The sequence below is a fragment of the Ornithodoros turicata genome, chromosome 4 (genome assembly GCF_037126465.1).
Source record: "Ornithodoros turicata isolate Travis chromosome 4, ASM3712646v1, whole genome shotgun sequence".
Taxonomy (NCBI): domain Eukaryota; kingdom Metazoa; phylum Arthropoda; class Arachnida; order Ixodida; family Argasidae; genus Ornithodoros; species Ornithodoros turicata.
Window position 1 is genome coordinate 59535501 of NC_088204.1, and position 12824 is coordinate 59548324.

A 12824-nucleotide genomic window follows, 5' to 3' on the forward strand; every position below is an offset into this window, starting at 1 on the left:
GCGTCACTGGAAGGATATGGTACCTCGTTCTCTTCTCGCTCGTCTCGTGCGCGCTGGCGCTGGACGCCGGCAACTGTACGGCGAGCATCAAGCTGGAGAAGGATAAGCACACGTACGCGCACGAATGCCCTGGCGACATCTTGGCCATCAGGGAGTGGCACGTGGTACCTATGCGGTCCGGCATTAACCTGAACAGGAACGCTACTGAATCGCTGCGCGCGTGCCTTCACTCGCTGGACGTGAGTGACAGCTACGAAGATATCCAGTGCACGCGGAAGTGCCAGCTCACGGAGGACGAAATTTTTCTCAGCCGCTGTCCCGGAGACGTCTACATGATCCGTCACCTCCGCGGAACCTTGCCCAGCATCAAAGGAATCAACCTCTCCAAGACTGCCATGCTTTTCCTCAAACATGTACTCAATAAACGTCGAAAGGTATTTTTTTCCCTGTCTGTTCGATCTCGTAGAGCTATCTGAGATAGAGATACCCAATTGGGTAGAACCATCTGAAGCCATCGCCGAGCGATCGGCGCACCATCTGGCGGGCGCCAATCAGGACCTGCTAGCCATTATGGTGGGGCCAATCGGCATGAAGGAGATGGGTAAGCTTGAACATCTGAGATAAAGCCGCAGTGGGGCCGCTGCCATCTGGCGGGCGCTACTGAAGGCTATGTTCAGCGGGCTTAGTTGGTGGGCTGAGAACGGGCCAATCGGTGGCGGTGGCCAATCAGAGGGCTTAGAAAGTCTGGGAGAGTGATCAGTAGGCTTGGAATGGACCAATCAGCGGAGCCGGTTAATTAGCATAACGGGGGCGTACTCAGCGATGCGCATGCACCAACCAGCGTGAAGTGGGCAGAGCCAAGTAATTAGCATAGAGGGGCGGAGCTACAGTCAACCTATCAATGATCAGTCAAGGCTTAGCACGGGCCATTCAGCGTGAACTGGGCAGAGCCAAGCCAACTAATTAGCATAAAGGAGTGGAGCTACGGTCAGCTAATCAGATCAGTGGGGCTTGGCGCGGACCAATCAACGTGGCTAATGGCGGCCAATCAGATGGCTTTGGATTGGCTTGTGACGGATTACAAATGGATTGTGTTGGCTTAGAACTGGATTAGAATCGGCCATCTTGGATTAGAAAAAGGATGTCGTTATACAGTACGGTTCTTATGCCGTATGGTTCTTATACGGGCACCGTTATTATGCCGTATTAATATATACTACTCAAGTTGTATATGAACAATAAACGCATACTAGTCTACATACCTTCCCATGTTGTCTGTAACTTCGTTTACATGGGCGCGAACGTCGACTGAAGTCCCCAGTTGACTGATCGGGAGCGTCGACCGTCCACGGTTTACATGGCAACTAAATAAAGTGCCTTAGCGCTCCCGAAATGCAGTCGACCTTACTCGCCAGCAGCAGCGCCGCCACGTCATTAAAATGTTATGACGGAGCTCTAGTGGGGATACGGCACGATCCGGCGCAGGCTTTTCTACGCGGGTTTCGCCGTGTTCCTGGATGAAATTCCGCTGTCAGTGCCTCACATATTGCGGATGTGTTGAAATGCGCTGCTTAGAACGCTCAAAAGGTGTGAAACTTGACAAAAACTTCTGCACTGCTAAACGTAGAAGTCGCGAAGTTCTGAAAAGAAAATCTCCTGCGTGCTTTCGAAGGGAAACACTGCCAAGTCATTCCTTTGTTGCAAGCCAGATTTTGTTTTGGTCTTTTGCTGTTCTCACTCGAATATTTGTTCGTCACCTATATAGCTGTCTTTCCCTCTTCCTTTTTATCTTAGATCGAGACAACAAGAATTTAACAAAATTCCTGTCTACACTGGTCTTGGCAATCCAAATGTACAAGTGTGCAACACTGCATCAGGGCAGAATAGTCCAACAGCTACTGAAGCCCTTCGCGCTAATTTTTGTGTCATATAACAGCGGTGGTTTCACGTCGTGCGAGTCAGAGAGAGGTTTGAGATTTGATTCGTATCCCGTGCAGGCATTCGCTAATAGGAGCAAAAATATGTTACGAGGTGATCACACCGGTGTGGATGGTGTTGACTTTGTGTGGGATGATACCGGTTATGTAATAACTACATACAAAACAAGTTTTTGGTTCCAGTGGCAGGTATATCACGTATGTGAAAGACAAAAGTCAATCCTGTCATGCGGTCAGATGAAATGAGATGAAAGTTTGAAACTCACACATTTAAAAACACCCATGTCATACATATATTCATACATTCACATATATTCCTCGCATTCCATATATTCATACATTCGATACAACTTGTGTTTAGCGCGCGTAGAATATCATAACTGGGCATTAAGAAGTAAGGTCAAACTGCTAGCACAGAAACCATTCTATAAATAAGTGAGACATCGTTATACTTATGAGAAAAAAAAGCTGTTACAACATTGAACATCGACCTTAGCTCTCGGTATATTTTGTTTGACACAGAGAACCGCAGTGACAAAAATGACAAAGGCCGACTGGAATCCCCATACTGGAACATATGCACGTTCTGTAGTTTTCTTCCCTGCTACGCACGCTTGTGCTGGGAAGTAGACAAGTTCAAAAGTTCTCCACGAAGTCATTTTCACTAATTTTGAAGCAATTTGGAAAACTCAAATGTTCAGAAACGAAGCCTTCCAAGCACGTTTTCGGGCACGATGACCACAGCGCAAGCACCGGCTCAAGCAGCGCATCCCCACTAAGGGAAGTTCACTGCCGCACTGTGGCGACACTGTTCGATCTCGAGGCGATTAAATATACCATTACAGGATACTATAGGGTGTCTTTTTTTTTTCGATACAGACTTTTCATAAAAAAACTCAGGGCTATAGACATCCTGTTTTCACTTCTATCATCTCTAGACCGGCGGACGTTCTTGGCCATCTGTTGCTCAACTGTTGAATGACTAATTACCTAAAAATTGTTAATTAAGTTTAATTATAAAAGCTACTAAGTTGCCCCAATGAGAACATCTGGTCCCTTCGGTCACATGATACCGTAGCCGTTTTCAGAACAAAAATCCGTTCGATAGCGTCCGCAAAAAATTCGTGAAGGAACACCATTTTTTTCTTTATTTTGTTCATTGCGCATCTCCAGAGATGCGTCTTCCCTTCACTCCCCATGTGAGGAGGGTGAAAGTAAAGTGCCGCCTCGTGCATTGAAGATGAGCTTTAACTTGCTGAAACAAAACAAAAGCAAATGCATCGGGTGACACTATCGGAACTGCCCTTATCTTAGGTTGCATTTTCTGTTTTCTTTTAATCGTTTTCCAGGACGCAAGAGGCGATAGTGTGCTCTTTCACCCTCTCATATTGGGGGCGAAGAAAAGACGCGTCGTGCAATGAGTAAAACAAAGGCAAAAATGGTGTTCCTTCACGAATTTTTTGCGGACGATCTATTGAACGGATTTTTGTTCTGAAAACGGCTACGGTATCAGGTGACCGAAGGGAACAGATGGGTCATGACTCATTGGGACAACTTCGTAGCTTTTATAATTGAAAACGATTTTTAGGTAATTAGATCATTCGATGGTTGAGCAACGCATGGTCAAGAACGTCTGCCTGCCCAGAGAAGATAGAAGTGAAAACAGGATGTCTTTGTTTTATGAAAAATTGTGTAAAAAAAGACACCATGTATATACACAGCTACTAGAGGCACAAATGGTTGCAGTCATCAGTTCGTGTTGCAATTAAACACCTTATAGATATGCAAAATCACTCAAGTTTTACGAGAGCAGATTTTCGTGATGCTACTTCTATCCAACTCCTAAAATATATATACAGGGTGTTTATTTTTATTCGTTACAGAATTTTTATTAAAAATCTACCAAAGCAAAATACATGCAGTTGAGCTGTACAGCCAGGCTGACATCCCCTCGAAGAAAGTATGCAACTGCAAGATGACTATTTAGCTAAAATTATAATTAACTCTTTAATTAGGGGATTTTGGGCAAAAGCGGAGGATCAGAATGAGAGACCATCCTAGTTGAAAGTCATTCCACGTTTAAAAAATTCTGAAATACGCACCTGCGTTAGATATCCATGCCCGAATTTTAATACGCAAATGAGCTGAAACTGAAAAAGCGTGCCTGAGAAGCGCATCACCTTCGCCGACGGAGGCTTATCTGCACGGGAAAGCGGTTTATCTGGTCCGCAAGTCGCCACCTACTCCAATCATCTCCATCGCTCCAAATCAGGTGGTTCTCTGACGTGAAATGAGGGCTGTACTCCGTGCGTTCCAGGTCGCCGCGGTTTCGACTCATTTGCATATCAAAATTCGGGGGTAGATATCTTAACACAGGTGCGTGTTTCAGGATTTCTTTAAACGTGGAATGGCTTTCAACTAGGATGGTCTCTCATTCTGATCTCTCACTTTTGCCCGAAATCCCCTAAATAAAGAGTTAATGAATTTTAGGTAATGTAGGGAACAGACTATCTCAAATGTTATCTAACCTGGAAGCGATCACTGTTATCGTGTCTTCTGTACCACCGCTGCATCGCTCTCAGATTGCGATGACATAATCATATATGTCTTCTCGGAATGTGGTGTGGGTGGTGCGCACACGTGGTTGTGATGTCATGTATGGGCAGTACTTTTGGTATAAAAGCGAAGCTGCGCATGCAGCACAGGAGAGAGGCTTCCCTGGGCCTATCTGGCTTGGCACGCAGACAGCTGCTCCGGGCGTTGGTTTGGTCAGAGAACGGTGGGCTGGGTTTGGTCCGGTATGGGAATAAACTGTTGTCCGTTTGCTTATTCTTTGGTTGCTTGTGTACTTCTTCAACGGCAGAATGGACAGGGGGACCCGCGAGTGGGATAAATATTCCCACAGTAATTAGTCATCTTGTAGTTGCACACTTTCTTCGAGGGGATGTCAGCCTGGCCGTACAACTTAACTGCAAAAACGGCATCTATTTTGCTCTGCTAGTTTTTTAATAAATATTCTGTAACGAATAAAAATAAACACCCTGTATATTATTGCAGGCGTCCTATGTCAAGCAACACGCACTCTTTAGCCCAAGATACCACAAGACGCAACAATATTTTCTGCCTGTTGCATTTTGAAGGCTGTTGTATTGTTGATATTTTATTTTATGTACCATGCTGTTGGACGACAAAAAAGGTAATAATAAAAACAGATAAAAACATTCTGACATATGCTCCGAGGAGGGGAATGGCTCAGTTGGATTTGGACTTGTGAATTTACTACAGAACATACATACTGTGAGGTGAAGCCAGCACACAGAGAAAGTTTGTTTCTGGGTTTCTTGCATGGGTGAGTTTTACCCCATACGGCAATGATGCAAACTAGGAGATGGGAGGTTTTGCTAGTATGACCACTAAAACACAAAGCTCTAAGCATTGATTCTTCCAGCATGCCCATATATAATCTATGCACATAACTCTATTAGTCATGCGCAGTGTGTGCAGCATCGACGTTAGAGGGGCTTATGCCTATATTTACAGACTGGTCCATTCAGGCATCCCTTTCGTGAGTTGAAGTATTTGCAAAGAGGAGTCCTGAAAAAGAGAACTGCAGTCACTGAACTTCACAGGATACTAGACAATGTGTAACGCCCTGCAAGTGCATCAGAGTATTTTAACCTGCACATTACTCATCATGGAACACAAACATCAGTGGCAAATGAAATGGAGGTAGTTGACTAGGTCAAAGTGCGCTAGCACCAGTGCTAGCACCTTGGACCCTCACCTTCCTGTGTGAGTAGTATAGCACTTTTAAAATTGATATATTGATATCAATATTATCAGTGTTTTATTATAAGCTGTCCTCCAGCCTGGCCCGTCCATTATAAATAGAGCCTGAAGTTTTAGAGTTTAACCCATTTCCTCCCCAAATTTTTATACCAAATTGGAGGTTGCCTCTTTAGCGTGAAACCTGATTTTTACCCGGAAAATTGCCCCCAATGAAACGTCTGTAGGAATGCACACTAGCTTGTTTTGCAGCAAGCATAATTACATTACCGTTTGTAACAAACCAGTACAGTTTGTTTGAGTAATAGAGCTCGATTTTGCCCCCGAATTTAGCATACTGGAAGTTTGTCCACCTGAATTCGCAAGAATTTAGAGCACATGTTGATTTCCTAGATTTTTATACCCGAATTGGGAGAGAAATATTTCCCGAAAACTTCAGGCTATAATTATAGAGCAGTGGGCTATGAAATTCGACTGCGGTTAACTAACTGTGGTGTAGCACAGGCCGGAGCCCGATCCAGGCCCTGTCAAGGACTACAGTGAAATACCCAAGAATGGTCCAGTCCAGTCAAAAGAATGCCTTACCCGGCCAACAAACCAGCCTGACCCCCATGCAATGCTCAGCTTTTCCTCTTTTTTTTTTGGTAAAACCCTCAGTGCAGGGAAAGATGAGGACGGGACACACAGTGTGTTCTGTCCTCGTCTTTCCTTGCACTGAGGGTTTTATCACGTTTAATCAGAGTTCGAGGTAACTCGTTACTGTAACTAAGTTCCTTTTTTTGGTAACTTGTAACTTAACTCAGTACTTTTGCGCCGTGGTAACTTTCAGAGGAACTCGTTCCTTTTTCAGGTAACATTGCCAAAGTAACTTAGGTTAAGTTCCAAGTTACTTTTAACTCGCTTTTCACTCACGTCCACATATTTTCTAGCTTTCTCTCCGGTTCCTTCATGGCATTTTCCCCCATAAAACGTGATATTCAATCAATGACACTATTTTATTCAGGAAGTAAGAACCGCTGCCATTGAAATGAAGCTGAACCATTGTGTGCCCACGGGGGGTAAGGTGCAAAGCGTTCGAATAGACCTCTACCAGAGAAATGTCATCATGACATTGGTAGACACACTGAAACCGAAACAAATCGGAAGGAGGGCTGGGTTCCACGAACGGGCACTTGTTCGCTGTCTCCCATTGAAAGCAATTGAAAGAAAAGTAGGACCGAGAGTCACGTCCCTTTAAGGGACCATGTCGTAACCCCCTCAAGACCGTGGCTTTCGGGTGCGACCTTGTTCACCTCTAGCTTCGAGCCTAGTTCAATTCTACCAAATTTCGGCGCTGTCGAACACTATGACGTCATTTGTTTACAAACAGGGAGAGGTCTATTGTTGGACGATCTAAGCATGTTGCACTCCTCCGCGGGCAACTCAAGGTCTAACTCAATTGCTCACGCATGCTGCACCTGCGTAATGCTATTTTGTGTCAGGAGTAACTTGGAAGTAACTCGTTCTTTTTTTAAAGTAACTCAGTAACTGCGAGTTACATTTCATGCTGAAGAACTTCGTTGTTAACTTAGTTACATTTTGCTCACGGTAACTTAACTTGTAATGAGTTCTTTTTGACGGGTAACTTCTCAATCTATGCATTTAATTATAACATACGTCGCGGGACTGCCAAAAATCTGCACTATAGGCGGTACCACACTATAACCAAATATCACTTTTTTAGGCCAATACATCCCCGAGATTGAGTACCAATCTTTCTGTTACACCATCTTTTGAACCAGACTGCACAGCGCAGAGATTCCTTGCAGAGAAAGCAATTAACATTCTCAGGGAGCCTGAAAAAATGCTGTGATTTTAGTCTGGCATAGTTTCCCGACCATGTCCTGCACTACAGCGTCCTCAACGACAGCGCAGAAACTGAATGCCTCATCGCTCAGTTCATTCTGGGTATAGAAGTCCCACGGTTTGTGCACACATTCTATCGCCTCTTTGCTGGACATCTCCACTGCCACAAAGTCCCGATCAGTATCAGAGTCTTTTTCTAGCACACACGCCTCACGGTCCTGGACAGCTTTCACTATCGCTTCATCGGTGGCTGTTCGCTCGCAGATGCAGACATTGGTGTCCGCTTAAGAAACAAAGTCGTTCTCTACAACATTGTGCCACAAGTCTTGCGCACTGACTGTGTCACAGATGGCGTCACTAAGACGGGTGACGTGATGTAAAGAGAAGTCGGAAGCTTTTCTGGGCGGCCAACCTCCTCACACGACACCCTAGCCCGCCTCGTCACGAAGAGATAAAAGAGGCATGTGAGAAGAAGTGATGGGTGATTCACGCTTGGGAATTCGCTGACAAATGTGCTCGGTCTTTTATCTACTTCAATGAGAATGTAGGTGACTGCACTATAACCTGCATCCCGTGTCGGGATCGACCATTATAAGCGGTATTCCTATACATTATGTTCTATGGGAAGAATATTGGGGGTCTGAAAATGCCACATTATAAGCGGTCCCACCCTGTAAGCGGGTATGTTATAAGTAGAGCCTTAAGTTTTAGGGTTTAACCTTATTCTTCCACGAGTTTACACCCCGAATTGAAGGTTGCCTCTTTAGGGTGAAACCGGATTTTTACACTCACGTTGCCCTCACTGAGACGTCTGTAGGAATGCACACTAACTTGTTTGGCAGCAAATGCAGTTACATCACCATTTGCAGCGAACCAGTTCAGTTAGTTGGAGTAACTGAGCCCAATTTCTCCGCGAAATTAGGGTAATGAAAGTTTTTCCACCTGAATTTGCATGAATTTAGGGCAAGTGTTTATCTAACAGTCTTTTACTCCCCACATTCAGAAAAAAAAAAAAACAGTTCCCGAAAACTTCAGGCTCTAGTTATAAGTGGTCTCTGCTTTTCTCCATAGTTCTGAGCCGCAACTGCACTGTCCCACAAGACTTCATTGTCTCGAAACGTTTGGAAATCCTGAATGTGGCAGCAGTGGTAGGTAGTATGGCAGCCTTCATGAAATCTTTGTGTTTGTACTCTCAGTGTGTGCAGCAAAAACTTAAGCTACAAGAGGAACAACAAAACTGTGCTTACGCAACGCTGTAGCTCTGGTAGAACCCGGTGAACACAGAGTCCAGTTGAACAGTCCTGCTGTCCACGATCAGAAACTCATTTTCCACTTTGTAGATGTCTATTTGGTCGAGAGACAGCTGTTCCCCACGTGGAACTCCTTCGCTCATCCTCTCCCTCGAAAACCTCTCCAACGAGTTGCAAAGCTCCTTGTCATAAATGAAATCACGCCCTTGATGCTTCTCTGTGCGGCCCAGAACAATAAAGCTGACCGTGTCTGCGCTTGGGACTTGGTCCAATTTTTCCAATTTTGATGGTTCCTCTCGGTCCGTAGTTGCACAAACAATGTCTTCAATGTTAACGGAACATTTCGTTGCCTCCCAGTCGTCCACCTGGATACCAGCAGCAGTCTTGACTGAGCACTCCTCCTTGTCGTCTGGGTTGTCAATCATTGACTGCTGGTCTTCGTTTAGATTAACCGCAGCAAGAACAATGTTGTCCACTACTGCATATCCGAATATGGCCAATGTATGCTTTGAGCCGTAGCTGTCTTTCACCTAACAAAAAGAAAAGAACCCAATGGACTGACATCGTCCCTCGAAAATCTACTTCTGCACAGGCTAGACACGTGATCATGTTTGTACAATAATTAACGCCGATGTCAATATAAAATTAAATAAATCAAATGTAATAAAATTATTTACAACTAATGAGCAAAGGCATTTCATGGTGACAATCTTGATCCTATGCAGGCCGAAGAATAGAGAAAGCAAGAAGTAAGAAATCGACAAGTAATGTAGTAAAGCGCAGGAAAAATCTCAAAGTACTTTTGCATAGAAGGCGACCAAGAAACTTCCTCGTACGTTGATAAAAATTCAGTGTGCTCAGTGAACAAACCTTGTCGCTGTCACAGTATACCTGGTCTTCGGGTTCCTTTCCAAATGAGCACAGCCGTCCGAGACAGAAGACGAGGGCCTCGGCGTGACAAATTTTTGGAATGTTCCACCCTGTAACGTGAGTTCCACACGTTTCAAAAAGAGCAAGCAAAGTGTACATCATGCATACAGATCAGCTGAACTGTTACACCTTTTATGTTGAGACCTCAAGATGTCTCACTCATTAAAGTGAGAATTGCCTCCGGAAACGTGTACAGAGAACCCTCGTAAGCATGACACCTGATAACCTGACATACTGGCTTCATGACTGTTTTTCTTGGAAACCATTTTGCCGCTACCTCTAGCAGAGGGTGACACATGTTAAAGAAGGGACGACTCCTCACATTGTTCACCTTGGGATTACACTCGCAGCACTTTTCCGACCGCCAAAGCGCTGAAGTGCTTAAAAAGGTGATGGCTAGGGGACGAGGTCACGCTGTGCTGATGCTGTTACGCACGTAAGAATGGCCGGGATGAAGCGAGCTGAAGGACTGAGTTGACAGCCAGAATGAAGAAACGGCTCGGCATTTGTGTTAAAGGGAGCCCGACCTCCCACCAAGATGGTGCTAATTATTCATTTAGAAAACTCGATTACTGACGATTGCTCCAAGCAGACATTGATAATGGACTTTGTCAGAAAATAAATCGTAATAATTACGTAGGCCTTTGTTCTGCGTCAGCAGAGGGTGCGTTCCTTGTTAAGTCTGAAAATTCGCTTTAGGTACTAAAATCTGCGGGAACGGTGATGGTCATGTTAACGAGGGTTCACTGTATATGAAACATGTACTACAATGGTTGAACTTGTTAGACAGTCTCGTTCACAAATTTAATCTCCCCAAAAGTGCATAGATATTATATAAACGAGGTTTATAGGTCAGCATTGCCTCTACAGCAGGGGGAGCCCAGGCCACAAAAACATCACAGTAACATGCTTTTGTACGCCAATCATAACGCAGTCACCTAACAGTGCAGTCCTGCAGTCAAGTGGCTTAGCAGATTCTTTCTGAGCTTGTCTGCTCCGCACCTTCCAAACGACCGCCGCCCAGACATCTCGCCTTTATGAAGCAATGACTGTATGATGTTTTATCGTTTTTCCAAAGGGGAATTCTGCCATGCCAGGTGAAAAAACAAAGTGGAATACCACTTGAACAGCAAAGTGGGTCAAAGTGGAACCACTTGGTCAGCAAAGTGGTTTTAAATAGAACCATTAATTTGCCGAGTGTGTCCACTTGGAAGTCAGAGAGGATCTGGTCAGAGCTGTTGTGGGCTATGTTAAGTAGTAAAAGTTCTCTGCTGTAAAATACGTGTCTAGGACTGGCTATAAGCTGTCAACTGAAGCGGACACACTTGCAAATGGGTTCCAAAGTGGAACAGCGTGCAAGTGATTTTCCATGTGGAAACACTTGCAAGTTTTTTTTTTAAGTGAACTATTTCTAAGTAGTTTCTCAAACGGGTATTTATTTCATAAACAACTTGCAAGTGGTTCCACTTGGAGATATTTTTCGCTTGGGATACCCTCAACACCCAGCCCCTGCTCTTGCGTCCCTTCAAAGGAGCACTCAAGGAGCAGTATATTCAGAGCTGAATGGCTCTCAGGTCAGGTTCCCCAGCATCACAGCGACATCAATCTCAGTCACAGCCTCTCAGAAAGAGTTTAAAGGTTCCTAGGTTGTGTCAGGAACAAGTGATTTGATGTTTGCGAATGAACCGTTCAAACTGAACGACTCACTTGCTTTAACTGAATGAACTCGTTCACCAACAATGAAAATACTCCTTCACCGGTTCAGTTCATCTCGAAATTAGAGCGTCACTGCTTTCCGAGATTTCTCACCTCTCTTCTGCAGCGAGAGGAAGGAAGCGCCGATGAGAGCTGCACTCTACTTTCAGCTATCTAAAGCAGTAAAAGTACATGGTTGCCTCCTTCTCCCTAAGCCGTGCCGCGTAGAGCAACTGTGTCCGCTGGTGCTAGGGACCGTATGTTTTACCTGAGATTATCCTTACATGTCATTTTGGTGGTGTACTACTAAATGTGCTTGCGTTGCCACATTTTTCAACCGTGACTGCCAGGTTAAGGGGGCTCTTATCTATCGCGTTCTTCTCCTGTGCCTCAAGCACCAAGTGTTCGTTTGTTATGTATGACCTGGAAGGATTTGCGAGGCTGTCCACAAAGGTTACGCTGCCTCTGTCAGTCCAAAGAATCAATGAAGTGTCCAAAATCCACTGCGCTGGCACAATTCTTAACCTCTCCCTGTTGCTTTAGCCATGTTCTAGCATTTACTGTACTTCCAATACTTGAAACCACCTAGCTGACACTAAATTATTGCTGCATTGAGTGGCGAAAGCGATAACTTTGCGTTCGAACTTCGAAAGCAGCAGTGACGACGCCATGACAGTCAGTCCCCATTTGCATTGCTTTGTTTGTTTCGCACTGACTGGCGCCGACAACCACAACAGGTGGTATTGGTTGCGCCGTGCTAATGGCCCGATCGTGTCGCCCATTCCCACCTCTCCCCTGACGTCGTTTTGGCGCGGATATTCGAATGTAAGACGTCCCCCGACTTCGGAACACGGGATTTTGAAAAAAAAAAAAAAGAAAAAAAAAGGTCGTCTTCGATTCGAGAAAATTCGGTAATCAAGATCATGATACATCCCTGTGACACCCCCACACCAAAGAAAAAAGTTTGGCGACACCCCCTGCAAAAAAGGGGGCTTGCCGTTTCAGCTGTAATGACATATCGGTAATTATACGTGTAAAGCTGTTATCACGTAGCTGTAATAATGACCACGCCCCCTGCTTGGGATTCCGGATAAACCACTGCAGTGGTGTATTGCATGAAAGAATTAGAGTAAAAACATATGTCCAGCGAAGCTGATTACAGGTCGCTGAATTCGTTCATGACGGCTATTTCCAGTGTCAGTAAGCATCATGTCACAAGAACTCATGTAATACTGAGTGGCTGGCCACGATGTATTCCGATGCTGAAGCTAATAGCCGAAGATACCTCCGCGTCACGAGTGAAAAATGGCACGGCGGAAAAGCCAGACGTACGAAGCCACATGATCGTGCAATGTACCGGCAGACACGGCGATCGTACGAA

At 44.9% G+C, this 12824-nt stretch overlaps 1 protein-coding gene across 1 annotated transcript in view; it reads right to left on the reverse strand.

Annotated features, from left to right (window-relative positions):
* Positions 1-5189: 5189 nt before the first annotated feature.
* The window catches only part of LOC135391619 (uncharacterized), an 83912-nt gene continuing 76277 nt past the window's right edge, over positions 5190-12824 (reverse strand). Inside the window, exons 4-6 of the mRNA XM_064621938.1 lie at positions 9689-9798; positions 8816-9348; positions 5190-5531 (exon numbers count right to left, since the gene is read on the reverse strand). Of these exons, the coding sequence (XP_064478008.1) occupies positions 5450-5531; positions 8816-9348; positions 9689-9798 (725 nt within the window). The 3' untranslated portion in view covers positions 5190-5449. The remainder of the gene's footprint in view (positions 5532-8815; positions 9349-9688; positions 9799-12824) is intronic.